At 41.6% G+C, this 25,590-nt stretch overlaps 1 protein-coding gene across 1 annotated transcript in view; it reads left to right on the top strand.

Moving 5' to 3' along the window:
* Nucleotides 1-16,576: 16,576 nt before the first annotated feature.
* Nucleotides 16,577-25,590, top strand: part of CRKL (CRK like proto-oncogene, adaptor protein) — a 31,006-nt gene continuing 21,992 nt past the window's right edge. Inside the window, exon 1 of the mRNA XM_019710170.3 lies at nucleotides 16,577-17,404. Within this exon, the coding sequence (XP_019565729.1) occupies nucleotides 17,094-17,404 (311 nt within the window). The 5' untranslated portion in view covers nucleotides 16,577-17,093. The remainder of the gene's footprint in view (nucleotides 17,405-25,590) is intronic.

Below are 25,590 nucleotides of genomic sequence, written 5' to 3'. Positions count from 1 at the left end.
AAGGAGTAGGCAGGGTTGGTTCCTTCTGAGGGTGGTGAGGGAAAGATTTGTCCTAGGCCTGTCTCCTTGGCTTGGAGATGGCAGTCTTCATGTTCACATGGCGTTCTCCCTGTATCTTTACGTCATCTTCTCTCTGTCCATCTCTGTGTCCAAATTTCCAAAGCTGGGAATGAGCTGACATCTGACAGCCTTTGTTTTCTTTGCGAGGCTGAAATTGGAGGGAACTGAAATAGAGGATGGGAGCGGTAGATATCAAGGAAAGGATTGTCAAAGACCCAGCTGAGACAGAACTCAGAAGGACTCCCGTAATTAACACATTTCATAGATATTTAAAATGGAGTAGTCAGGGGTCGGCCAGCCGGATGATTCAGTTGGTTAGAGCTCAGGCTCTGAGCAACAGGGTTTCTGGTTCAATTCCCACGTGGGCCAGTGAGCTGCGACCTCAGTATCTAGATTGAAGACAACTTGAGCTGAGCTGCCAAGGGGCAGCCGGTCCAGTTAGATCAGTTGGTTAGAGTGTGAGCTCTTAACACGTTTGCCGGTTCAACTCCACAACTAGATTGAAAAATGGTGACTGTACTTGGAGCTGAGCTGTGCCCTCCACAACTAAGATTGAAGGACAATGAATTGACTTGGAGCTGATGGGTCCTGGGGAAAAAACACACTGTTCCCCAATAAAGTCCTGGAAATACACACTGTTCCCCTTCCCCAGTTAAAAAAAAAAAAAAGAGTAATTGGGTTTCTATCCTTCGAATCACCAATTTCATGGCTGCTTGGCAGCAGGTAGGGAAGCCCACAGAGTGTGGCTGGAGTTTGAGAGCTGCCTGCCCCATGGCCGGCTAGCAAAGCCAAGGAAGGAAAGTTAAAAGTTAAAACTCTGGTTCCTTGACCAGGGTCACCAGGCAGAAGTCTGGGTGCTAGAACTGGAGCTCAGATCAGAGAAGGACTGGAAGCAAAACTGATTCAACATTGATCTTTGCACTTTAATGCAAAGAAGAACATTGCAAAGTGTAGGCAGAACTCAATTTGAAAGTAGGCTAAGAGCAGGGAATGAAGCAAGTCATTTAGATGTGCAAAACGGTGCCTACCCACAGAGGCAGCATTTAACGGGTACAGAGCCACTAAGGCCAGAGACAAACCTCTGAGACCAAGAACACCTCCAGGCCATTTGGAAATAAAATCAAAATCAAGTTCTGCTGTGGGTTGATTTGACCTTTTTTTTTTATAAATGTGTTTTGTTTTAAAGTTTCAGTTCTCTGAGAAAGGCTAAGGGGAACATGTTATCCCACTGCTTAAAAACCTCTGTTGGCGCCCATTGTGGTTACAACAGAAGTGTCATTTAAGGAAGCAAGTTGGCCAGCTGAGGAAGCGCATGACACAACCTCGATGGCCCCAAATGTGATGGTCCCAGGTCCACAGGCCCAGATGTAACTAGTTTCTTATAGATACTAACCAAAATCACAATGAATTTTTAAATGAGATGAAAGGTCACAATTATTATTTGTAATAAGAAATATAATTATCAAACAATTTAAACTGCAATGTCAGCTTTCTGAAGATGGGACTCTAGAACATTGCGCCTGGCACAGAGAAAGCACTCAGTAGTTTTTTATTGAAGGGTGGTTTAAAAAAAAGGGAGGAGGGTGAGAGAGAGCAAGAAAGTGAAATCCTTGGCCGACAGGTACATCAAAAGGTGCTCAACATCACTTACCTCCAGGAAAATGCAAATCAAAACCGCATGAGATACCATCTTACACCTATTAGAATGGCTGTTATCAAAAAGACAAAAAAATAACAAGTGTTGGCGAGGATGTGGAGAAAAGAAAACTCTTGTGCACTGCTCTTAGGATTGTAAGTTGGTGCAGCCACTATGGAAAATAGTATGGAGGTTCCTCAAAAAATTAAAAATAGAACTAGCATGTGATTCAGCAATTGCACTTCTGGGTATTTACCCAAAGGAAACAAAATCACTATCTCAAAAAGATATCTGTACCCTCACATTCATTGCAGCGTTATTTACAATAGCCAAGATATGGAAATAACCTAGGTGTCCATTAGTTGATGAACGGATAGAGAAAATGTAGTATATATGTTTATACAATGGAATATTTTTCAGCCCTAAAAATGAGGGAAATTCTGCCATTTATGACAACATGGATGAACCTTGTGAGCATTATGTTAAGTGAAATAAGTCAGGAGAGAAAGACAAATACTGTATGATCTCACTTATATGTGGAATCTAAAAAAACTGAACTCAAAGATACAGAGAACAGATTGGTGGCTGCCAGAGGTGGGTGGGCAAATGGCTGAAGGTGGTCAAAAGGTACAAACTTCCAGTTATACCAGATAAATAAGCTGTGAGGATATAGTCTGCAGCATGGTCGCTAAAGTTAATAGGACTGTATTGTACAGTATTTAAAAATTGCTAAGAATGGTGGAAGAGTTAGAGATTAAAGTGCTTTGTTATATACCTGTTTGTTTCTAGATGGCTCTGTATCATATAATTGTGGTTCATTAGTAAATTCTAAACATGGAGGATCATGCAAAAACAGAGTTATAAGATTTCTTATGCATAAATCCCTACATAAATTTCCCTGAGACAGAATATATTTTCTCTGGTTAAAAACCTCAAGGAAAGAAAAAATCCTGATACCCTAGGGTGGTCTAGTTATTTGGAATTTTTGACTATTAGAAATTTGTTTATTATAGCAAACTGACATCTCTTTCCCTTTATATTGATCCAAAAACTCTGGGGTCACGTAGATCAAGTGTAATCTTTCTTCCAAATAATAGAACTTAGATAAAATAAAAATAAATTTCCCACTGAAAAATAAAATAAAATAAAAAATAAATAAAAGTTGCTAAGAGAGTGAATCTCTACCGCCCCCCCCCATCTTCCATCTCCCCCCCACTCCCGTTCAAGCTGTTGTTTCCAGTCTAGTTGTGTAGGACACAGCTCCCTGGCCCACGCTGGTGTTATGAGCCATACTCCCCCCTCTCCCCCGCCCCCCCACCAGGCAGCCGGTCACCAGTCCTCGGGTCGGCTGCTCACAGCAGCTCACCACAGCTCTCACTGGCTGCCGGCCACTTACGATCGCAGCCAGCCAAAGAGAGTGAATCTTAAAAGTTCTCAACACAAGAAAAAAAAACCAATTATGTGAGGTGATGGATGTTAGCTAAACTTATTGTGGTGATCATTGTGTAATATATACATTTATTGAATCATTATGTTGTACACCTAAAACTGATACAATATTTTATGTCAATTATATCTCAATAAAACTGGGGGTAGGGAGTGAAAGTCTCATCACGGCTGAAAAGCCCATTTTCTCTCTATAGAAAATCCATTTGAGGAGCCAGGTTAAAAACTAGAAGATCACAAAAATAAACAAATGGAACAAAATAAATTTTTTAAAAATGGAATTCCTCCACTAGACTCAGCAGCAGCACACAGGCCATGGAGAACAGTATTCGCCTTTGCATCTCCAACCCCAGTTCCCAGAAGACACTCAGTACACGTGTGCTGAGTTTATCCATCACCTAAATTTCCATTATCTCAGGATCTTAGAAAGGGCTTCTTTTTCTGAATTCCAGTAAGGGAGGGTTTTAGTCCACATTTGCTGTACATCTACCCAGAAGTCATTTTTGTCTTCTTCCTGATGCCAAAGCCACAGTCCGGTTTGGTCTAAGTCAGGTCTGGGTGGCCCCACTCTTGCCAGAGCTTGCTTTAAGGTATGGGTGCGTGACTCTGTGGGGTGCGGATGGGAAGGGGGTGTCTCTCAGAACGTTTCTGGAGGAAGTGCTCCTTGCTCTTAAAAAGAGACACAAATAAATACGTAGCAGTCCTTCCACTGGGCATTGTCATGACTGCATTGTGTGAGATCTGGGGTGACTGTAGCCACCAGCCAGAGGATGAAGCCATAATCTGAAGGTGGTTAGAACCTAGAAAATCACAGAGAAGCAGACCCAAGCTATGGATATCCTGCATCCTGAGCTACCCTCTACATAAGACTTCTTGTTATGGGAAATGACAAATGCCCTTACTGCTTAAACTATTTTGAATCAGAGTTTCTAATGATTGTGGTAGAAAATTTGCCTGGTCAAGGTGGTTATACCATGAATTCCTGATAAGTACACTTCTATAAGATCCCTGAGTCACTCTAGTGCTGCAGGTATGGACCTACATGATTGCCTAATCTCGGGAGTGTTAGCCTCTGACCTAAGTCATGGCTACTTTTTCATTAGGCTTTGCACTAGGTAGTGAGTGAGAGGCTCCTAGGTAATCTGGGGGTTAAACAAAAACAAAGTCTTCCTTTTCAGATGGAAAGATGTCCAGAGAACCACTATTCTGATGGGTAGGAAATAAAAACGTGGAAAAGGACCTGAGGGGAAAATAAATGTGCTCATGCTTTCATACCAATTTTTGAGGTTTTAGTTTTGTGTTAGGAAAGAGAGACGTAGGTTTCAAGTCCACTGTCAGTATAATTAAAAGGAGATTTTAGAGATAAGCGTACAATGAAGACAATTATAAGATACTTTCTTCCTCAAATAGAGATGGTGATCACAAGGGTTGATGCAAGACTCATAATATTTAAGCTTGAGTCTTGGTTGTTTTTAGGCAAAGATTTCCACTTCTGGCTCTACTACAGAATGACCATCCTGCTTCCCATTATGGTCCATAAGTTATCGGGCATAAATATTATGGTTATTGATTGAAAGTTAGTTTAGAATTTGAATCAAACTATCACCGTTATTTAAAAGTCTTAGCTCTAGGACAAGTTCTCATGGAATTAGTCACCGCTGTCCTACTAATCATGGAGAGGAAAAGATGTTTCTCTCAGATGGAAAATCTAAACTGAGTAGGAAATCTCAAGGAGGTGCCAGTCTTGTAGCACATTAGAATTAGCTAGGAGTTTTTGAATACGAGGTCAGACAATTAAGTTTGAGAACTCATCCTAGAAAAAGTGCTACATACCCCACTGCTGAATATCACTATGGTCACCTTCAAAGTACTCCCCTTGGGAAGCTATGCCCCAGCGCCAGCACCTAGTCCACCCTTCCAAGCCATTTTGGAACTCTTTTTCTGGAATGGCCATCAGAGCTGTCATCATATTACCCTTGATGTCCTGAATGTCATCCAAATATCTTCCTTTCAATATTTCCTTTATCTTCGGGTAAAGAAAGAAGTCATTGGAGGCCAGATCAGGTGAGTAGGGAGGGTGTTCCAATACAGTTATTTGTTTACTGGCTAAAAACTCCCTCACAGACAGTGCCGTGTGAGCTGGTGCATTGTTGTGATGCAAGAGCCATGAATTGTTGGCCAAAAGTTCAGATCGTCTAACTTTTTCACACAGCCTTTTTAGCACTTCCAAATAGTAAACTTGGTTAATTGTTTGTCCAGTTGGGACAAATTCATAATGAAGAATCCCTCTGATATAAAAAAACAACGGTTAGCAACATCGTTGCAACAAGTTCCTGAACTTAATTGTCATACTGTTGATAGTTCCTAAACACATGAAAATATGCTCAACCTCACTCCTAAAAAGAGAAATGCAAAATAAAACTATGCTGAATGTTTTTTCATCTATTAGGTTGGCAAGAATCTGGAAGTTGAATAATTTCACCAATATCTGGTTCTCCTCTACTTCTAAGGATACGGAGGATGCAATTCCCTACTCTCTTTTCATTTAGGCTTGGCATGTGATTCATTCTGGTCCATAAAACGCAAGCAGAATTAACGTACTTCCTCTGGGCTGAAGCATTTAATAGCTGGTGCTACGAAAGAGACTCCAGTTCTGCTCCCAATTCAGCTACCAAGGGAGAAGGTCAAGTGCTCCACTTGGTGTAGCCTCAGGATGATGGAGCTTCCACCAGCCTGGACTGCTGAGTCGATACACAGAGGAACATTGCCCTGTCTGTGCCTAAGTCAGAAATAAACCTCTGTTGTGTTAAGCCACTGCTGCCTAAGCCCAGTCTAGTCTGGCACACTGTTGATGAGGCTGTGGGGAAATAGGCGTTCTCTTATAATACTGCTGAAATAGAGAATGGTACAAACTTTAGGAAGGACAATTGACCATGTCTATAGATGTGCATTTATCCTTCAATCTGCAATTCTGGGAATTTATTCTATAGTAATGCCTGCTGTTATACACTGAATGTTTGTGTCCTTCCCAAAATACATATGTTGAAACCTCATTCCCACTGTGATGGTATGTGGAGGTGGGGCCTTTGGGAGGTGATTAGGTCATGAGGTTGGCACCCTCATGAATGGAAGTTGTGCCCTAATAAAGAGACCCCAAGGAGCGCCCTCACCCTTTCCTCCATATGAGGACATCGGAACAAAGAAATTGACCCTCACCTGACAGTTAATCTTCTGGCGCCTTGATTTTGAACTTCCCAATCACCAGAACTGAGAGAAATAAATTTATATTTATAAGCTTATAAATTTGTATTTATAAGCTTCCAGTCTATGGAAGTTTGTGATAGCATCCCAAACAGACTGAGGCACCTGCGTACATATGAAATTATATGCACACTAAGTTATAAATTGTAGCATTGTTTATAACAATAAGACTTTAGAAATAACTTGGATATCTGCCTATGGAGACAGGTTAAATATACTATGGTGTATCTTCACAATGGAATAGTATGCAAATGTAAAAACAAACAAGGGAGCACTCTACATATTGATATGGAAATATTTTCAGGATATATTAGATTTTTAAAAAGGCAGATGCAGAAGAGTAAATACAATGTTTCCTTTAATTAACAAAGAGGGAAAATAAAAATACAGTCCTCCCTCAGTATCCACAGGGGATTGGTTCCAGGACATGCCCCACCCCCCCACACACACCCCAAAATCTGAGGATGCTCAAGTCCCTTATATAAAATGGCATAATATTTGCATGTAGCCTATGCACGTCCACCCGTATACTTTAAAGCAGGGGTGTCCAAACTTTTTTCAATGTTTTTCACCAAGGGCCATATGCGGTAAAATACACAAACAGCCAGGCCACTCACTCGAGGTGAAGTACGTATTGCCTCACCTGGTTTATTTAAGTAAACTAAATATATTTTTGGAATTTGCTGCGGGCCAATAAAAAATGGATCGCGGGCCGCAGTTGGCCACGGGCCACAGTTTGGACACCCCTGCTTTAAACCATCTCTAGATTATTTACAATACCTAATACAATACAAATGCCACATAAATAGTGGTGATATTGTTTAGGGAATAGTGACAAGAAAACAAAGTATGTACATATTCAGTACAGATGCAACTGTTGTAGTCCTAACTATATAGTACACATCAACAATATAACTTTATTAGTTTCAGGTGTACAAAACAACATAGTGATTAGACATTTACATACCTCACAAAGTAATAACCCCAAGTCTTACCCATCTGACACATAATTATTAGAATATTATTGACTATATTCCCTATACTATACTATATATCCCTGTGACTATATATATTTTTTATTATAGTTGACATTCAATATTATTTTATATTAGTTTCAGGTGTACAGCATAGTGGTTAGACATTTATATAATTTATGAAGTGATCCCCCCGATAAGTACCCATCTGATACTATACATATTATTAAAATATTATTCACTATATTCCCATGCTGTGCTTTACATCCCTGTGACTCTTTTGTAACTACCAATTTGTACTTCGTAATCCCTTCACGTTTTTCACCCAGCCTCTTAATCCCCCTCCCATCTAGTAACCATCAGTTTGTTCTCTGTATCTATGCGTCTGTTTCTGTTGTTGGTTCATTTATTTTGTTCTTTAGATTCCATATATAAGTGAGATCATATAGTATTTGTCTTTTGTTGTCTGACTTATTTCACTTAGCATAATTACCCTCTAGGTCCATCCATGTTGTCACAAACGGTAAGATTTCATTCTTTTTATGGCAGAGTAATATTCCATTGTGTACATGTAATGATGAAACAGGCAAAGAGTTAACAGGAGCGAGCTTGTGAGTTAGCTCGAATGAGCTTAAAAATTAACCGCTTGACTGAATCCTCTGGCTAGCACCGCACCTGTAAGCTGACCAGCACCTTACATCCACCATAGATGGGAACAGAACAGTTCCCAGGGAAGTCCAACTGCAATGGCAACCCCCTGCAAGCTAACAAACACCCATCATTGATGGGAACGGAACAGTTCCCAGAAGAAGCCCCCTGCAAGCTGACAAGACCCTGCATCCATCATAGATGGGAATGGGATGGTTCCCATAAGAAGTAAATTGTAACAGCAACTCCCTGCAAGCTAACAAGCACCCTACATACTGCACAGAAAAATATAAAACCCCAGCTGAACAGAAACCCACTGTAGCTATCTAATCTAGACTCTGCCCCTGGCAACTCCTCTGCTGGTGCTTTTCTCCTTAACACCCTACGCCTAGAGCAGCTGTCTACTCTAGACACTGCTCCTGGCAACTCCTCTGCTGGTGCTTCTCTTTTTTCTAAACAGAAAACTGTGGCAGCCGTCTTCTTTAGACACTATCTAAAGCATCCTCGCTGCCCAAATTTCTATAAACCTGTCTTGTTTTCCTACTTTTCTGAGTCTCGTGAATTCTTTCACATTCTGCGAACGACCAGGGGTATACAAAATACACACACATATATATTTATAAAATTAATTTATAAAATTAAATTTATTGGAGTGACAATGGTTAGTAAAATTACATTGGTTTCAAGTGTACAATTCTATAATACATCATCTATATATCACATTGTGTGCTCACCACCCAGGGTGAGTTCTCCTTCCATCACGGTATATTTGACCCCCTTTACCCTCGTCTACAAAGCCCCATTCCCACTACCACACCTTTTTTATTGAACTGTCTATTGATGGGCATGTTGGTTGTTTCCATATCTTGGCTATTGTAAAATAGCAGGACAAAATGCACACTTTCAATATGGAAGATTTTTGGTCTAAAGATAGCAACCAATGGCCCAAGGCCAAATCCAGCCCACTGACTGTTTTTGTATGGACTGTGAACAAACAATGATTTTACATCTTTAAATGGTTGGGGGGAAAATCAAAATGAGGGTATTTCATGACATGAAAATTATGTGAAATTCAAACTTCACGGTCCATAAATAAAGTTTTATTGGATAAAGCAAGCTACACTCACACCCATTGGAATAAAGCCACATGCTGTCTATGGCTGCTTTCCTACTACAATGGCAGATTAAGTGGTGGTGACAGAGACCATATGTGGCACTCTCATCCCTTTGTACTGCTGCTCAGCTCGGCGCACTACAAATTGCTGTGACATAGTTATGTCAACAGTGTTCTGAATGCTACGTGTTGCCATTGTACCACAGTGTTTTATTTTCTTATTGCCAGTGCACATCCGTCGTCCAAAGAAGAAAAATGGACTTTGAATAGTATAACTTCTAAGGCAAAGTAAAGTGTAGATTATTTTGTTATTAAATTAGATGGCAAAGAACTGTTTATTATACAATGACACTATATCTGTGCTAAAAGAATGTAGTACATATCAACTTAGACTAAGTAGTCATCATAGTATCCCCAACTCACAGGAAAGCAAGTCAGAAAAGAACTGAAATTTTCAGACGGAATATCTCATCTGAATTTCCCCAAAAAAATGAAAAAATGAAGTTGCAACCAAAGTTTCCAAGTATCTAATTTGTTAGCCAAAGAATGCAGCTTATTGACGCTGAGTTAATTAAACTGTTTGATTTTAGTAGCCAAAAGAAAAAATAAACTCGTCTTAGACTCTTAGCATTCAGTGAGGACAGTTGCTGAAAGACTTGAAGACACTGGAGCATGATCAATAGTAAATTTAAAAACAAGACGTGATTTTGAGTGATTTCCCTTGATTATCAATGAGTTGATAAAGGCTACCAATACTGCTCATTTGCTTTTATTTGAGATGTCAGTGGTGAATTTGAAGTCATTGAAGAATAAGCCTCTTTGAAGAGTCTGTGTGGAACAACTATAGGCAAGACTATTTTTAAAAAGTTGAGGGCCGGCCCGGTGGTCCAGGCAGTTGGAGCTCCGTGCTCCTAACTCTGAAGGCTGCCGGTTCGATTCCCACATGGGCCAGTGGGCTCTCAACCACAAGGTTGCCAGTTCAACTCCTCGAGTCCCGCAAGGGATGGTGGGCAGTGCCCCCTGCAACTAAGATTGAACATGGCATCTTGAGTTGAACTGCTGCTGAGCTCCTGGATGGTTCAGTTGGTTGGAGTGCGTCCTCTTAACCACAAGGTTGCTGGTTCGACTCCCGTAAGGAATGGTGGGCTGTGCCCGCTGCAACTAGCAACGGCAACTGGACCTGGAGCTGAGCTATGCCCTCCACAACTAAGATTGAAAGGACAACAACTTGACTTGGAAAAAAAAAAGTCCTGGAAGTACACACTGTTCCCCAATAAATTCCTGTTCCCCTTCCCCAATAAAATCTTAAAACAAACCAAAAAAAAGTTGAGAAAATGCTAATAGATACAACCTGAATGGGAATCTGCTAAGATGTATTAAAACTGATGGAGATAAAAATGTGCGATGCAGACAAAGGCTTAGTTGGACAAATTTATAAAGCTCTAGAAAATGTTAAGGCATTTAGAGCCTATGGTTATTCATTGTACTCAAATTACTCATCAGGAGCTAATTTACAGAAAATATTTGAAACTATCATGCGTTATTGACTAGAATTATCAACAGGGAATTTCATTTGTTCTCATATTTAACCATCATGAAGTCTATGAAATTTTGTCAGAAATAGAAGTTGTATATTCTAACTTGTCCTACCACACAGCATTTTGATGGTTTAGCAATAGTGAAGTTTTATTGCAATTTTTTTCAGCTCAGAGTCAACATTTCAGAACAAAAATCATTCTGAACCATTAATACTGAATAATTAATGGCCTTGGAAATTAGCTTTTGCTACAGACTTCATAATGTTCCTTAATTAATTCAACCTAAAATAACAGGGCAAAACAGTGCTTATATGTGAAATGTGTACTGCAGAATTTTGTCAGTAATTAATGTTGTTTTGAAGCACAAGTAACATTAAGCTGCTTTATACACTTCCTGTGCTGTCAGAAGTTAAAACAAAAGATATCTATTCCCACACAAATTTGCAGCACATATATTTTCTGAACTCAAACTACAGTTCCAGCAGCATTTATAGACCTTGATGCCAAGTGCAACAGAAATTTTCATGTTTCAAAATCCATTTAATTGTGCAATTGAGGAGATTCTACCTAAACTTCAAATGAAGATCATTAATCTGCAATATAACAAGTTAAAAGGTAAGTATCAGAAGAATCTAATAAAATTCCATACATGCCTTCTAACAATGAAAATGGTCAATTAAAATCATGCTCATGGATTGATTAGCAATACTGGCAGTAACATCTGAGTGAAAGACATTTTCAAAGATTAAGTATATAAAGTCTCGCCCACCGGTTTGCTCAGTGGTTAGAGCACAGCGCTCATAACACCGGTCGCCAGTTCAGTTCCCACATGGGCCAGTGAGCTGTGCCCTCCACAACTAAACTGAAAACAACAACTTGAGTTGGAGCTGAACTGTGCCCCCACAGCTAGATTGAAAGAAAAAAAAACAAACGACGTGACATGGAGCTAATGGGTCCTGGAAAAACACACTGTTCCCCAATATTCCTCAATTAAAAAAACAAAACAGAACTATGAAAAGTATCATTACAGATCAGCACTAATAGCTCACCATCTGATGATAGGGAACACTAACCATTGAACCCCAATTAAGCAAAATATTATCCCCCAAAAAACAATTCCATTCTTCTCATTAGTATACCTGGATTACAAAAAGGTTACTTAATTACTGTATTTTGCATTTCCTTTTTTTTTAAACTGTAGAATTTTTTTCTTGTTATATAAGTACTTACATAATATTCTTGATTTTCTTCTTGGCCTGCAAAGCCTAAAGTATTTTACTATCTGACCCTTTACAAAAAAAAAATATATATATATATATATACGTGGTGGTTCCTGATTTCTAAAGGGGCATAGAACTGACTTCTCTAAGTGTAAGAGGGAATCAGCGTTCCCTAGCAGAAGGATCATTCTGCTCAGAATTTTACTTATGATGCTCCAGAGTACTCTGAAATCCAGGAGAAACAAGAAAATTTGCCTTTCAGCCCACAAGTAGCTAAGTGACAAGAAAGTGGACATTACATAAAAGGTAACACAGCAATTAAAAACTGCATTAGAAAATGGGAACTACACTTTAAAACACTGGAATAAAGGTCAATGCTTTCGATAGTGGTCAACAGAGCTTCTGGATATGGCAGCTAGGCCTAGTTCAGAGATATTACCCTATGAACAAAATGATTATTTTAAATAGTTTGGTATGGAAAATTATAATGGGGATATGAACAATTATTTTATTAGTATTGTAGTAGTAAAGTAATAGGAGGAAAAAAAGGAATCATCAATAAGCTCCTTTTCTGTTTTAGGAGATAAACTTAGAAATACATGTAAAACATGGGGGAATAGTGACTGAGAAGAACTGATGAATGAGAGACAAAATTTATTACTTAAGAGGGGAAAAGTTCAAAGAATCAGGTTAATAAATGCAGTAGAAATTGAACAGGTCAGTGAATTCTTATGGAGAGAGCATCTGAGAATGTCTGGCCTTATCAAGTTAGTGAAATAAATACTTCACATCCTTCCACATCTACACGGCCATGCCCCTTTTACCCTCAGCATCATTGCTAGAAAAGAATCTAGGGCAGGAGGAAGGGACAGACACTTGTTCCCGTGTCCTCAGTAAGGCAGCAATGTAGGAAGACTGCCTGCCTGGCTTACCCATCACCCAAAGGGTTGGACCTGACCAGAGAGGGGAGAACAAAAAGTCGGTAGTGGGTCTCAAGGTTGTGTCCTCTGTACAGAGGCAGCCGCAGGGCTAGGAAATAAGGAATCCAGACAAGTTGCTCTAAAATTCTTGTCAGTCCTTTGAATCTAGATTCTAAGCCTCTCAGAAGATAAGTATAATACCATGTGGAAATCCTAGGAATGAGTAAGCTAAGGCAGAATCACAAATCTTTATATTACAGCCCTTTCTTAAAATGCTTCTTTGTTGCTTATCCATTAATTTCCATTTTATCTCTTAGCATCTAGGAACGCTTTTTGGAACTATTTTTAAGCTTCTCAGCTGTGCTGAGGAAACATAAAGGAAAGTACTAAAAAAAATTTCTATTGTAAATATTTCCAATCATATCATATACAAAAGTAGAACAATATAATCCCCCCCCCCCTACACATACATCATGTCACTCAGTTTCAACAATTATCAACACAAGGCCATTTTTGTTTCACTTTTATCCAATCCACACCCTATTTCCCACTGGACTATTTTGAAGCAAAAGGAGAGGTATTTTGATCAATTTTTAAGAGGAATTTTTAAAGAGGGGAATGTGGCATTTTGGCAGCAGAATGGTGGTGCTATCTGAAATCCAAGCTGGGGGACAAATCCAACCCCTATTTCAAGACTGATATTCCTTTCTGGTGCTAGAATCTATTTTGGAGGGCCTCAGTTTCCCTATCAGCAAAACACAGAATATGGACTAAATTATAGGCAGTTGGGTAACTAAATTATAGGCAGTTGGAAATGAGACCTTGACTTCAAGTCAAAAGACCTGGCTTAAGAGTCCATTCAGCTCTGCCTTTTGCAAATTATATAACTTATAAATTATGTAAGCAACACTTAACCTCTCTGAATTTCTATCTACAAAAGGGTACTTCATGGGACTTTGGTTGAATTAAGTAAAACAATGTGTTATTTGAAGTTTTGTGAATTAAAATGCGCTATATAAATTCGGTATTATTGAGTTCTTCAGTTAAGTAAAAGATGACTCAGATTTGAATCTACAAATTAGGAAAACAGTGATGCTATTGACAGAAAAGGAGAAGCTGAAAGGCAAAGTTTAATCCAAATGGAAGACTAAACAGAGAGGGAGATATGGGGCTAAACCTTTGATCCAAATATCTATTTAAAATACATTTATTATGTTAATAATAGGAAATAATTGCAGTCTCCTTACCCTCACCAAAATAAATTTTCAGTTTTCTCTAGCTTCTCCCTGTTTTTATCCACCTACATAAAAAAAACATTTATTAAGTATGTATTATGTGCTGGGCATTGTGCTAGGCAGTGGGAATACAAAAAAATAACACTACTGTCTGCCTCCAAGATGCTCAGATTAGGAGACACACTTATTATATAAATAATTATAGTAGAATTGGATAAGAATTAATTTGGGTGGTGACTAGTGTTTGCACAGTAATCATAGGGTGTGGTCAGTTTTTGTTCTATTTTTAGAATATACCTGTTTCAGAGTCACCAACAGAGAGGTGACTCCTAAAGCCTTCATCATGGCCTACGAAAGGAGAAGCTGTAGAAAGGTTAAGGACTGAGCTTCTACACAGAAGCTGGAGATAAAAGTGCCACAGGAAGAGGCTGAGAAAGTATATTTGGAGAGGTGGAAGAAATTGTTAGTGTCCTAGGAGCGGGGGGCAGGGAGAAAAGTCTTTTCAAAATGAGATTTTTAGGCCTGGCCCGATGGCTCATATGGTTAGAGCTCCATGCTCCTAACTCCGAAGGCTGCCGGTTCGATCCCCACATGGGCCAATGGGCTCTCAACCACAAGGTTGCCAGTTCAATGGTGGGCTCCGTCCCCTGCAACTAGCAATGGCAACTGGACCTGGAGCTGAGCTGCGCCCTCCACAACTAGGATTGAAAGGACAACAACGTGACTTGGAAAAAAGTTCTGGAAGAACACACTGTTCCCCAATAAAGTCCTGTTCCCCTTCCCCAATAAAATCTTTAAAAAAAGAGATTTTTAGCATAAACACATAAAACTAGGTAGATCAATGGATTCAATGGAGATCACTAATGATCTCCAAAGACCAGTTTCAGGCAAAGGGTAGAAGCCAAACGAAGAAGGCTGAGCAAGGAGTGCGTGATAAAGTGGGAAAATCTGGCAGTGAAAATCAGCTAGAAAATCAAATGGAGATTTTTCTCTCCACCCTCACACACCCATTTTAAGATCTGCACTTTTTTTTAGGCTATGGGTAAAAGCCCAGGGAGAGACTGAATAAAAATAATGAAAGATTCTTATATGATACTTAATATGTGCCACGCACTATTCTTAGCACTTTATATGTATTAGCTTGTTTAATAATACATGAGGCAAGGATGGAATGATTAAGTAACTGGCCAGAGGTCACTCAGCTAGTCAATTGACTGAGTCAAGATTTGAACCTCAGCAGTCAGCTTCAAATTCGGTGCTATTCAAATTGTACCTGAGGTTGCCTTTTACTTAACCGAAGAATTCAATACCTAATTTATATAGTGCATATCAATTCACGAAACTTCAAATAATACATGAAAATGTTTGGGCAACTGATGAAAAGGTGCTTATGCTGAGTCACAAAAGGCACTAGACCCATGATCCTTTGGTTTACCCTAGGATGGGCATCACCTATCACCCTATACATTCTAGGACATGTTCAACCTGAAGGAAGGGGATGTGCAAACAGCCAAAATGAAATTGCTTTGAAAGAGGGATCTAAGCATGGGTTTGTACTGCGTGCGTCTCCCTTTCTGGACATGCTTTCTTTTCCGTCCAATTCCAGGAGTGGTGCTACCAATCAATAATCGGGCACCAGTAACTTGGAGGTTTTTAATATTCATTCCACAAATATTTGAGCATCAGGGCCAGACATTGTGCTAGGCCCAGAGGTGAACAAGACAGACAAGATCCTCACTCTTAATATTTACAATCTATTTGGAGGGTGGGGAGAACAAAGACTAGGCGGCCACGGCAGGAGAGGGGTGAACAAGGGGGAATGAGAGATTAACTCGGAGAAGCCAGTAGAATCCCTGGCAGGCGAGGCCTTGAGGCCACGCCCAAGAGGCTTTTGTATTTAACTTGCATCAATTCAGCGCCAGTGACCGCCAGATTACCCCAGGCAGTACTTTCTAGACCATTTAATCCTGTCAATCCAACCTTTACACTTCCCACTTGTGCCTGTCGGGTCACCTGGCCACTCTGGGTTCCTAGGCCTACAAGGCCTCCTCGGGCCAGGGTCACCCACTCCCCCTATCTAGTGTCGCCTCAATCCCCACGATCATCTTCTTGAGACACCTCGACCAATCGGGGTTTATTAGCGCGGGTCTCTTTAGCGCGGGTCTCCTCCGCCCACCAGGTCACCTCAGTGACACGCTACCAGGGCCGGAGGTTCGGCCAGCGCGTTACGCTTTGTTCCCAGAACAGGTTTTCGAAATGCCTCTCCCTCTCGGCTCCAGCTGTTTTCCTGCCAGCGCGGGGAGACCCGGCAGAGGCAGCGCCCCCGGCGGCGCACAGTGGCCCAGGAAGGGAGTGCCCGCCACCGCCGCCGACTTCTCCACCTCCTCAGCCTCCTCCCGGAACGCGGGATAGCGCGCGAGCGGCGCACGCCCCGACCGTCACGGCCGAGCTCCTGATTGGCTATGCCGCGCGACGTCACGGGGAGGGTCCCGGCGGCAGCTGGTAGGCGAGTCCGCGCGTGCGCAGACTGAGCGCGGTGAGCGGAGGGGGAGGTGGCCGGCCGCTTATCTCGCGTCCGCCATTTTGTTGCTGTAGCTCTTGGGAACCGGCTGGGCAAAACCGCCCTAGAGGCGCGACGCTCTTTGGACTTCGGTGTTTGGTGTGTCTGCGGGGGTTGGCGCAGATCCGTGGGAGCGCGGAGCCGACGCGTTTCAGGTCAGGAGTGACTGGAGGCACCCACGGACGCCGAGCATCCCGAGAACCTGGGGCGGCCTCTGCTGCGGCTCGGCTTCACCCGCCCCGACCTCAGGCTCTGCCCGGCATTCCCCGAGCCGGCTCACTCCGTGAGGTGGCCCCGGAGCAAGCGGGTGGAGGCGGAGGATGCTGCGGGCCCGGAGCCAAGAGGAAGGTGCTGGCTCGGCCCTCTAAGCGCGCCTTGAGGTGTGCCGAGAGGCCCTTCTTCGTTCCCAAAGCCGTCTGGCGGGCAAAGGCGTCCAGAGCGGGCAAGAGCAGCCGCCGCCCCAGAGCCCCTGCCCGACACCATGTCCTCCGCCAGGTTCGACTCATCAGACCGTTCCGCCTGGTACATGGGGCCGGTGTCTCGCCAGGAGGCGCAGACCCGGCTCCAGGGCCAGCGCCACGGCATGTTCCTAGTCCGCGACTCCTCCACCTGCCCGGGGGACTATGTGCTGTCGGTGTCCGAGAACTCGCGGGTCTCCCACTACATCATCAACTCGCTGCCCAACCGCCGTTTTAAGATCGGGGACCAGGAGTTTGACCACTTGCCGGCTCTACTGGAGTTCTACAAGATCCATTACCTGGACACCACCACCCTTATCGAGCCCGCGCCCAGGTACGCGAGCGCCCGCAGCCGGGCGCGCTACGCACCCCGACCCCCGAGGAAGGTCAACAGTGGCCGGGTTGGTTCGCTTGGGGTCCATCCAAGAGAGAGAGCGAGAGAGAGAGAGAGAGAGTGTGTGTGTGTGTGCGCGCGTGTGGTCATTGAACTCATTTCCCCCTCTTCTGAACCAAATTATTTTCCAGAAGCCTTTCCGAAGGGAGGGCTAGTGTCAGGATCTGGGTCACTGTGGATGAAGGAGATGCGTCTTAAACAGATTTAACGGCGGTTGCATAGTTAAAATGTACGCTTTTTGCCTTTCATCACATTCTTTATTTGGTTATCATGCTAAAGGAGGGTTTTTGTTGTTTGGGGATTTTTTTATTTATACCTTTTTTGGATCACAGACTTCTTTGAGAATATGAATATCGCCGTGGCATTCTCCCTCCCCCCAAAAATGCACGCACACACAGGTTTGCACGCCATTCAAGGGTCTTGGACTCCCTGCAGATCTCTGAACTCCAGGTTAAGAACTCTTGGACTGCAGCCTTTGGAACAATCGACAGATGAGAATGCTTTAGCATTTAGGAACAAAAACCTTTAAATGTGAAGTATCGGAACTGTATGTTGATACCTTGGTGCCAGGTTTGAAATAAGCCAGACACCTTCTATTTTATCATACATCACTTACAAAAAAATCTTAAGGTGCATTGGCTTCAGTGAGGGCATTTTATTTATTTATTTTATTTTACAGTTTTCTCCCAAGCTGGACCGTTAATAGGCTGAAAATCCATTTGGTTTAATTTCAAGGAGGAATAAGGCTAGAATATTTACTTAACTGAGGGAAATTTTTAAAAGACACTTTAATTCTATTGTAGTTCAACTTTAGATTTTTTTTTTGTATTAAGTCTAATGATTTAATACCTTTTAAAGTTAACAACCCTCAGTGACACTGAGCATCAAGCATCCCCTTTTCTAAATAAAATGCATTATTTTATTTGATTATTTGCTTTAATTTGCATTAATCAGTATTTTATCAGATATCTCTTTCATGCCAAATTTGAGCTGAAGAAATTGCCTAGAATTTTAAAAATAAAAGGTATTTCACTGTCCAATTTGCTTCTTAAACATCTATTTTAAAAAGACAGGAGGTTTTGGGGGATGAGATGTTTCTGATTTTATGAATTTGCTGACGAAATTACTCTGAGCTTTAATCATTATAAGGTATTATAATTAATGAAGGAGCATCCTAAGTGTTGGCTTCTGTGGAGTAGAGATAGAGAAAAAAAACAAAGCCATGACAGTATAATGACTATGAGATTAACTGCTGAAGTAAATGGACTTTAAAAACTGGGACAAAGTGATTATAAATCAAATACTGTGTAACAAAGACCTAGACACCAAGAATCTGGTGAAACTCCAGGTCCCCGAAGATGCTGGTAATTGGACTCAACTTTGAGCACGACATAGTTACAATATAGGGGACTAGAATCTTAGAGTCCACGGTAGTGAGATTTTGTAATGTGTTTAAGTAAATGATTTTCCTACCTTGGGAAGGTGAATTATTAATTTCAGGCATTTATTAAGCCATGCTATGTGCAAGGCATTGTGCTTTCTTTGAGGTGACAGGTACTATATACTATAGCTGTTTCAAAAAGTGTGAGTAAATGGCTTGATATGCCTCAGTGGCTTCCCACTACCCCCAAAAACGATTCCAAATCTTCCATACACTGTGTCTTCGGAGATTCCGATGCCTGTCCTCTCCTCCCACCTTTCCCACAGCCCCACTAGGCCGCTCACTCATTCCCGGAACCTTTGCGCAGGCTGTTGGCTCTTCATTGACTGCCTAACCACCCACTCCTCCTTACTGTATTGAAATCCTACCTGTTGTTCCAGGCTCCTCACAAATAATAGGACCTTTCCCTGACCCTCCCCCTCACATTCAGCTTTGATTAGTTCTTCTCTATGCCCTCCGCCCCAGGCGTGTTGCTGTAATTTAGTTTTGCATTTTCCCTGGTATCTCAGAGGGCCTTCACAATGCTGGCTGAATTAGATCCTGCCTGGATTTACTTTGTTATACTGAGTCTTTGCCTCTCCCAAGCCTGAAATTCACGGATTTGGTTTGATGTGTTATTAGCCTTTGTAGAAATCTAGAGGCTAGTAAAACCTTGGCCAGATGCAAAATTCAGTGTAATGATTTTTCACACCCCAAACAGGCTAAATTAAGTGGTTTATCTTTTTAGGCATCATAACTGAGCTCTTGAAGCCAGAATTTCATACACCTTGGCTAATAGTTCATTTTTTAAATTTTGCTCAGCAGAAGATCATAACTGTATGACTTAACTCAGAATTTAAGAATTGGTGCTTGTTTTGTTCTAGTCTGATTTTTTTATTGGAATGTTCCTTAACTTTTAATTTTATATTTGTATTCAAATATTTACAAGAAAATTTTATCCCAGTGATAGGTACTGGGAAAGATGGGTGACAGACATTGCTTTCTTCATCGTGGAACTACATTTTAGTGGAGGAGGCAGAAAAGTAGAAAAATAAATAAAATACAAAATTAAGAAATGCTATGAAGGAAGTAAACCTAGGCCAAGAAAATATAATAGAAGGGACTTACTTGAGCTTATGTGGTCAGAGAAAGCATGAAACTACCTAAGGATAGACAAGAAAAGCAAGCCTTGGAAAGGTTTAGGCTAAGGGGAAGAGTCTTCCAAGCATAGAGAAGAGCTTATGCAAAGTCCTGACATGAGAAGCCAACCAGTATATTGGGAGTCTGGTTCTTAAAGGAACAGGTTAGGTTGTAAGAAGAGTTTGGAGATATTGTGGTTAAGGTAAGGAAATTGGATTGTATTTAAAGTGCAGTGGGTGCTGTGGAAGGAGTTTGAAGCCAGGGGAGTGACCTGGGGCTGTTACTGTAATCCAGGTGCAAAATGATGGTGACTGATGACATAGTATATGTCATAGATCATATAGACATAGACTGACAGAAAACTGTGGCTTGGAGATGCCTATTTTGGAGATAAGATTGATGCTGATGGGAAGGGGGATGATGGGGCAAGAGAAAGGAGAAACAAAGATGACTTGGTATATTTGCAGCTTTGTGTCCTCTGGGTTTATCTTATTACTGCAATTGCTTTTTGTATTTGTGGTGTTCCTGTGGTGGTTTTTAAATTTAACCCCCAAAAGGTATCATGTCAGATGGCTTTTGTTGATTTTGAATGACCCTAAAGGATTCTCTTTCTGAGGATGTAATTGTTATATTACAAATCATTTGATAAACAAAACCTGTGGTGGTTTTCACTTCCATTGTTTTTTGAGCATAAACATTTTTAACATTCTGTGTATTAAGTTATAGTTGTTAGGTAAGCGGTAGCGTTTTTTTTAAATTTACTAGAGGTTATTTCCAGTTTAATAATGTTTTAGAAGGTTCTAAGTGGATTGTTTAGATATGAACTACATTTTCCCATGGTTTAGAAACTTGAAAGTGTTTTTGCGTAACTGGCTTTTCCAGTTCTTGCTTATGTATAAAGGCTAGGAGAAGAAGCATGAGAAGTAAAAAGTTTAAAACTGAGGCAAGTTAACCCTTAGAGAAAAATCTTGTTTTTTACTCAACAGACATTGCGTATTGCATGTACCTGTTAAAATGGAAATACTAGCATTGAATCAACAGTCCCTGTCATGCCCTTGAGTTCAGTGGTTGCTGAGATTTTTTAAAAGGTCAGTTCCGTGCTAGCTAGTATGATAAGGTAGCTGTGGGAGAACCGACAAAGGTTGCTCAGCCTACCCTGGGCACCCAGAGGGGAACCTTCACACTTGTGAGGCAGAAAGCAACCTCTGCTGGACCAGAGGCTGCCACAGGCAGTAGGGTCACACTTCCTCTACATCCCCTTCTAAATATTTAAGGGAACTTAGGTCTGGTCTTTTATAATTAGGAGGAGGGGAGAGATTAGCATAGACTTCAGCACTGAGTAACGCTTTGAGTTTCTTCTTACCGGTAGTTTCAGTCATATTAATTCAGTTCCGAGGAGATATAAGAACATTGTCACTATGCCTGGAATGGAAGCTTGCCCAGTTAAGAGTTGTGTTCCCGTGGCAGGTGAAGCACTGGTAACCCTTTGATTTGTGACATTTCTCTTGTTTAAGACTCAGATCTGAAACAACAGAATTTTTTACCTAAGAAAGAATTTCCTTTTTGAGCTGAACAATTGTACTAGATTATTTCTTAGGTTCCTTCAGGCTAAAATATTTTAGTTCTGATAAGTAAAAGTGCTTAATAGTGGGAGTTCAGATAATCCTCGAGTCTGAGCTAAGATCCTAACACGTCAGGTTGGGCCACCAGGCATGTGGCAGCTAGTCCGGAATGGAGGTTAAGTGTGAGGAGAGCTTCAGTGAGGTGAAGAGGCGTGAAAGGCAAGCCCAGTGGCACGTGGGATTTCCTTGTCTATATAACAGAGTGGAACCAGGTTTCGGGCATTGGAGTGGCAAAGCTCTTGTGTTTTTAGAAGGGAAAAAAAGGATCGAAACAGTAATGGGAAATGCTTCCCTGTGTCGTTGGCATTTTAATTTTATCAACAGGAATTTCAATATATTGAGTATACCAAAGCCCAGTACTAGACTCCAGGCACATAATGGGAGTAAACCATGGTTCTGTCTTTGAGAATCTCAGTATATTGAACAAATTAAAATATACCATGGGAGCTTAAGAGCAAGTATGATCCATTAAGGGGTCAGGGAAGGCTTGAAAGAGGAGGTGCTCTTTTAGCTGATTCTTGAAGGATAAGAACAAGTATATGAAGTAGAAGAGGTAGTGGCAGTGCATGCTGGGAAAGGCACGGAGTTGTAATTAATGTGAGTGATGGGCAGCAAGCTAGGAAGGAGGAAGAATGATTCTAAATTGTAAAGAGCCCCTTGTGCTTTATAAATGAGTTTAACAGTGGGAGTCATCTAAAGTTTTTAAAAAGAATTGCCATGGCCAGTTTTAGAAACTTCTGTGGTGTGGGACTGGGTAGGGAGAGTAGAGTGTAGGACTAATCAAGTGCTGTTAAGGAGAGGGGATTGTGAGAAGATCAAACACGGTGGGAATATAAATGGAAACTGACGGTCTTCACTGGATAATTGCATGTATAATACCGTGTTGCTCCGAAAATATGACTGGGTCTTATAGTAGAAGGTGAGGGAAGAGGTACGGCTTCAGGGATGATTGATGGTGTCTTTAATTGAGAGACTAGAAGAGAAAGGATCAGGATGAGGGGATGATTGTTTTCAACAGGAAGCCAGGTGATGGTTAGCAATCTGATGGGTTTGTTATTGAGAAAAGAGTTGGGGGCTAAATGTATAGATTTGGGAGTCTAAGTTTAGATGGCATCCCCAGAATGAGCAGAACTGGAATGAGCAGAGAAAGAGAAGCTGTGGAAGGAGGTCTAGACTCATAGAAGGAGAGTCATTAGTGATGGTATGAATGCCTGGGGATGGGAGAGGTCCTCAGTGTTCAACGCCACTGAGTGGTAAAGAAGGGGTAATTTATCCAAAGCAGTTTGCTAGAGAGGTACTTAGCCAATCTTCTTGGAATCGATTCTTTTATCTTCTATTTTCTTCTGTTTTCCAACTTCCCCCCTGCCCCCCCCAAGCCCCCACCCCCCCTTCGTCCGCCTCCCCACCCCCCACTCCGGTTCAAGCCGTTGCTTCTCAGTCTAGTTGTGTAGGTCACAGCTCCCTGGCCCATGCTGGTGTTATGAGCCTTGCGCTCCCCCTGGCTGAGGCAGTCCGTCACCAGTCACCAGTCGTGGGTCAGCCGCTCACGACTCATGGCAGCACACAGTAGCCCCCGCCAACCTCTGGCTGCTCACAGCAGCCCAGCTCCAGGGAGAGCCTTCACAATCTTAGCTGTAGAGGGCGCAGCTCATTGGCCCATGTGGGAATCGAACAGGGGACCTCGGTGTTAGGAGCATGGTGCTCTGACCACTTGAGCCACTGGGCTGGCGCCGTAATTATATTTTTAAACGGTCTATATATAAGAAACGAATATACGACAAAGGCCAGAGGTAGTCCACAAAGCCTCAAATGTAGCAACCTTTTACAGATGTTTGCCAACCTCTGGCCTCCCCAGCAAAGCTGGTCTGTGCTTGTAGGAACCAGCAGTGTGCCCCCTGAGCTATGGGAAGGCTGGGGAAGGGAGCCTTTGAACCTTTGGACCTCTAGTCTTTTTCTGAAGCAGAACCAAAGTATGTAAGCCTATCTGCCACAAACTCTTTGAACTTCAAAGGGTGCTAATCTTGAGCTTCTTGTGCGTTACCTCCTTGCCTGTTCTCCTGACCCTTAGCTGGACTCACTCTGTCCTTCGAGCGCTCCTTGGCCCTGTCAACTTCTATCATGACTCATAATAACTGCATGTTACGCTTTCACTTGCCTTTTAGTCTTTTGAGAGCAGGAACTTGGTTTCAATTCATTGTTTGTCCCCCAAATTTTTAGTAGATAGTAGGAAGGCCAGTGGATACCTGCATAAGTGGATTTCATTAGCATTAATCCCCACTGAAGCTGTCCTAGTGTCCTCATGCTCTGCGTTGTAGAATGAACTGCTTTTAATTTTTAACTGTACAAACAATAAAATACCCTTGGATGGGGTCTGAGATGGAACCCATTGTGCTCTTAGTGAAGTATCTGAAATGTATGTACTACTACCCAAACTTTTCACAGGATCTTTGTGGCCCTTGAAATAGGAAGAGGAGTGTACTTTAATGGGGGTGGTGCGGGGAGCGAATTGGATGCTCACTGCTGGTTAGGAACTGTTGTGAATGTTTCACACACATTATGACATTAATTCTTATATATCTTAGAGGTTATAAGTGAGGACTCCAGAACCAGACTGCCTGAGTACAAATCTAACCCCTGCTATGGCTTCCTCAGCTGTAAAATGGGGATAATAACAACATCTGCCTCACCGGATTGCTCTAAGGATGAAACAATTTAATGTCTGCAAAGACTGCAAACAATGCCTGGCTTAGGGGATGAGTGTCAACACTTGCTGCTCCTACCATTCCTGCGATCTCTTTTTAGATGTACTGATCGTAAGCAATCTGCCCCTTAGTTGGTTGTTAATAAGTAATAAGGCCTTTTAGGTTTTAAATCAAGCTCCTCATCACCATGGTATTCTGATGACTGTGAAGCTAGTCATTTACATTAAAATGATACAAGTTTTGCCAAATTATGAATTCTGCCTTTTGGAAAGTAGTGTGGCAATATGTACCAAGGGCCATGAAAATGTTCCTGTCCTTTAATCTGGGATTCTGGGCTTTACAAAAAAATCCAACATTGAGAAAATGTGGTGAAAAGAGTTTGTGACATGGATGATTAAATAGGGAGACAGAAAAACTAAATGTCCAGAAACATCGGGATGTTCATTGCAGCAGCATACCATTTCTTTCTGTGAGCCTGAACGAAATAGTACCCTCCTGTGAAAGTGGTCATGAAGACCAGTGATGAAGGAAACGCCTGTGGTGAGATATTAGGCAGGAAAATTGCCACAAGATTTTTTTTTAAGAAAGACATAAACTAGGCTGGTGGGCGGGGAGAAGAAGGGAAGGAGAACTGTAGTTTCCTTAGGGCAGGAACTATGGGATATCTTTCCCCCCCTTGTTTTCCTTTTCTCCCTGAATGTTGTGATTCTTTTTATAAAGGAAACCTTTTTTTAAAAAATAAAATGCTTCAACATAGATCACATTCTTATATGAAATAACTTTTGAAATCATTAATGGGGGGAAAAGAAAGGATGGTCATGAGCTGATTGGAAACCATAGTCAGTGGGAGTATCCTAGCATATTCCCTCAGGGCTATCTAGAGCCTGGCTCTGGTGATGGTCCTGCAGGCAGTCAAACAGGTGCAGACTTTTTGGATGAAGCCCGCGGTTTGTTACTCTGGTTAGTTAGCTTTTGTACTTCAGAAAAGTTAAGGGGGAAAAATGCTAATGGCAAAATAGTTTTTTCTAAAACTTCGTGTATTTACACCTTTTCAGAACATTCTTAGGTAAAGAGATACTGTGTTTCCCCGAAAATAAGACCTAGCCGGGCAATCAGCTCTGATGCGTTTTTTTTGGAACAAAAATTAATATAAGACCCAGTATTATGTTAGACCCGGTATTATACTATGGTAACATTACATCATACTCGGTCTTATAGTAAAATAAGACTGGGTCTCATATT

The sequence above is a fragment of the Rhinolophus sinicus genome, chromosome 9, assembly GCF_057876585.1.
Source record: "Rhinolophus sinicus isolate RSI-liver-muscle chromosome 9, RSI-T2T, whole genome shotgun sequence".
In the NCBI taxonomy this organism is placed as follows: Eukaryota; Metazoa; Chordata; class Mammalia; order Chiroptera; family Rhinolophidae; genus Rhinolophus; species Rhinolophus sinicus.
Note: the sequence above shows the minus strand (reverse complement) of the source record. Positions and strands in the feature narration are given on the sequence as shown.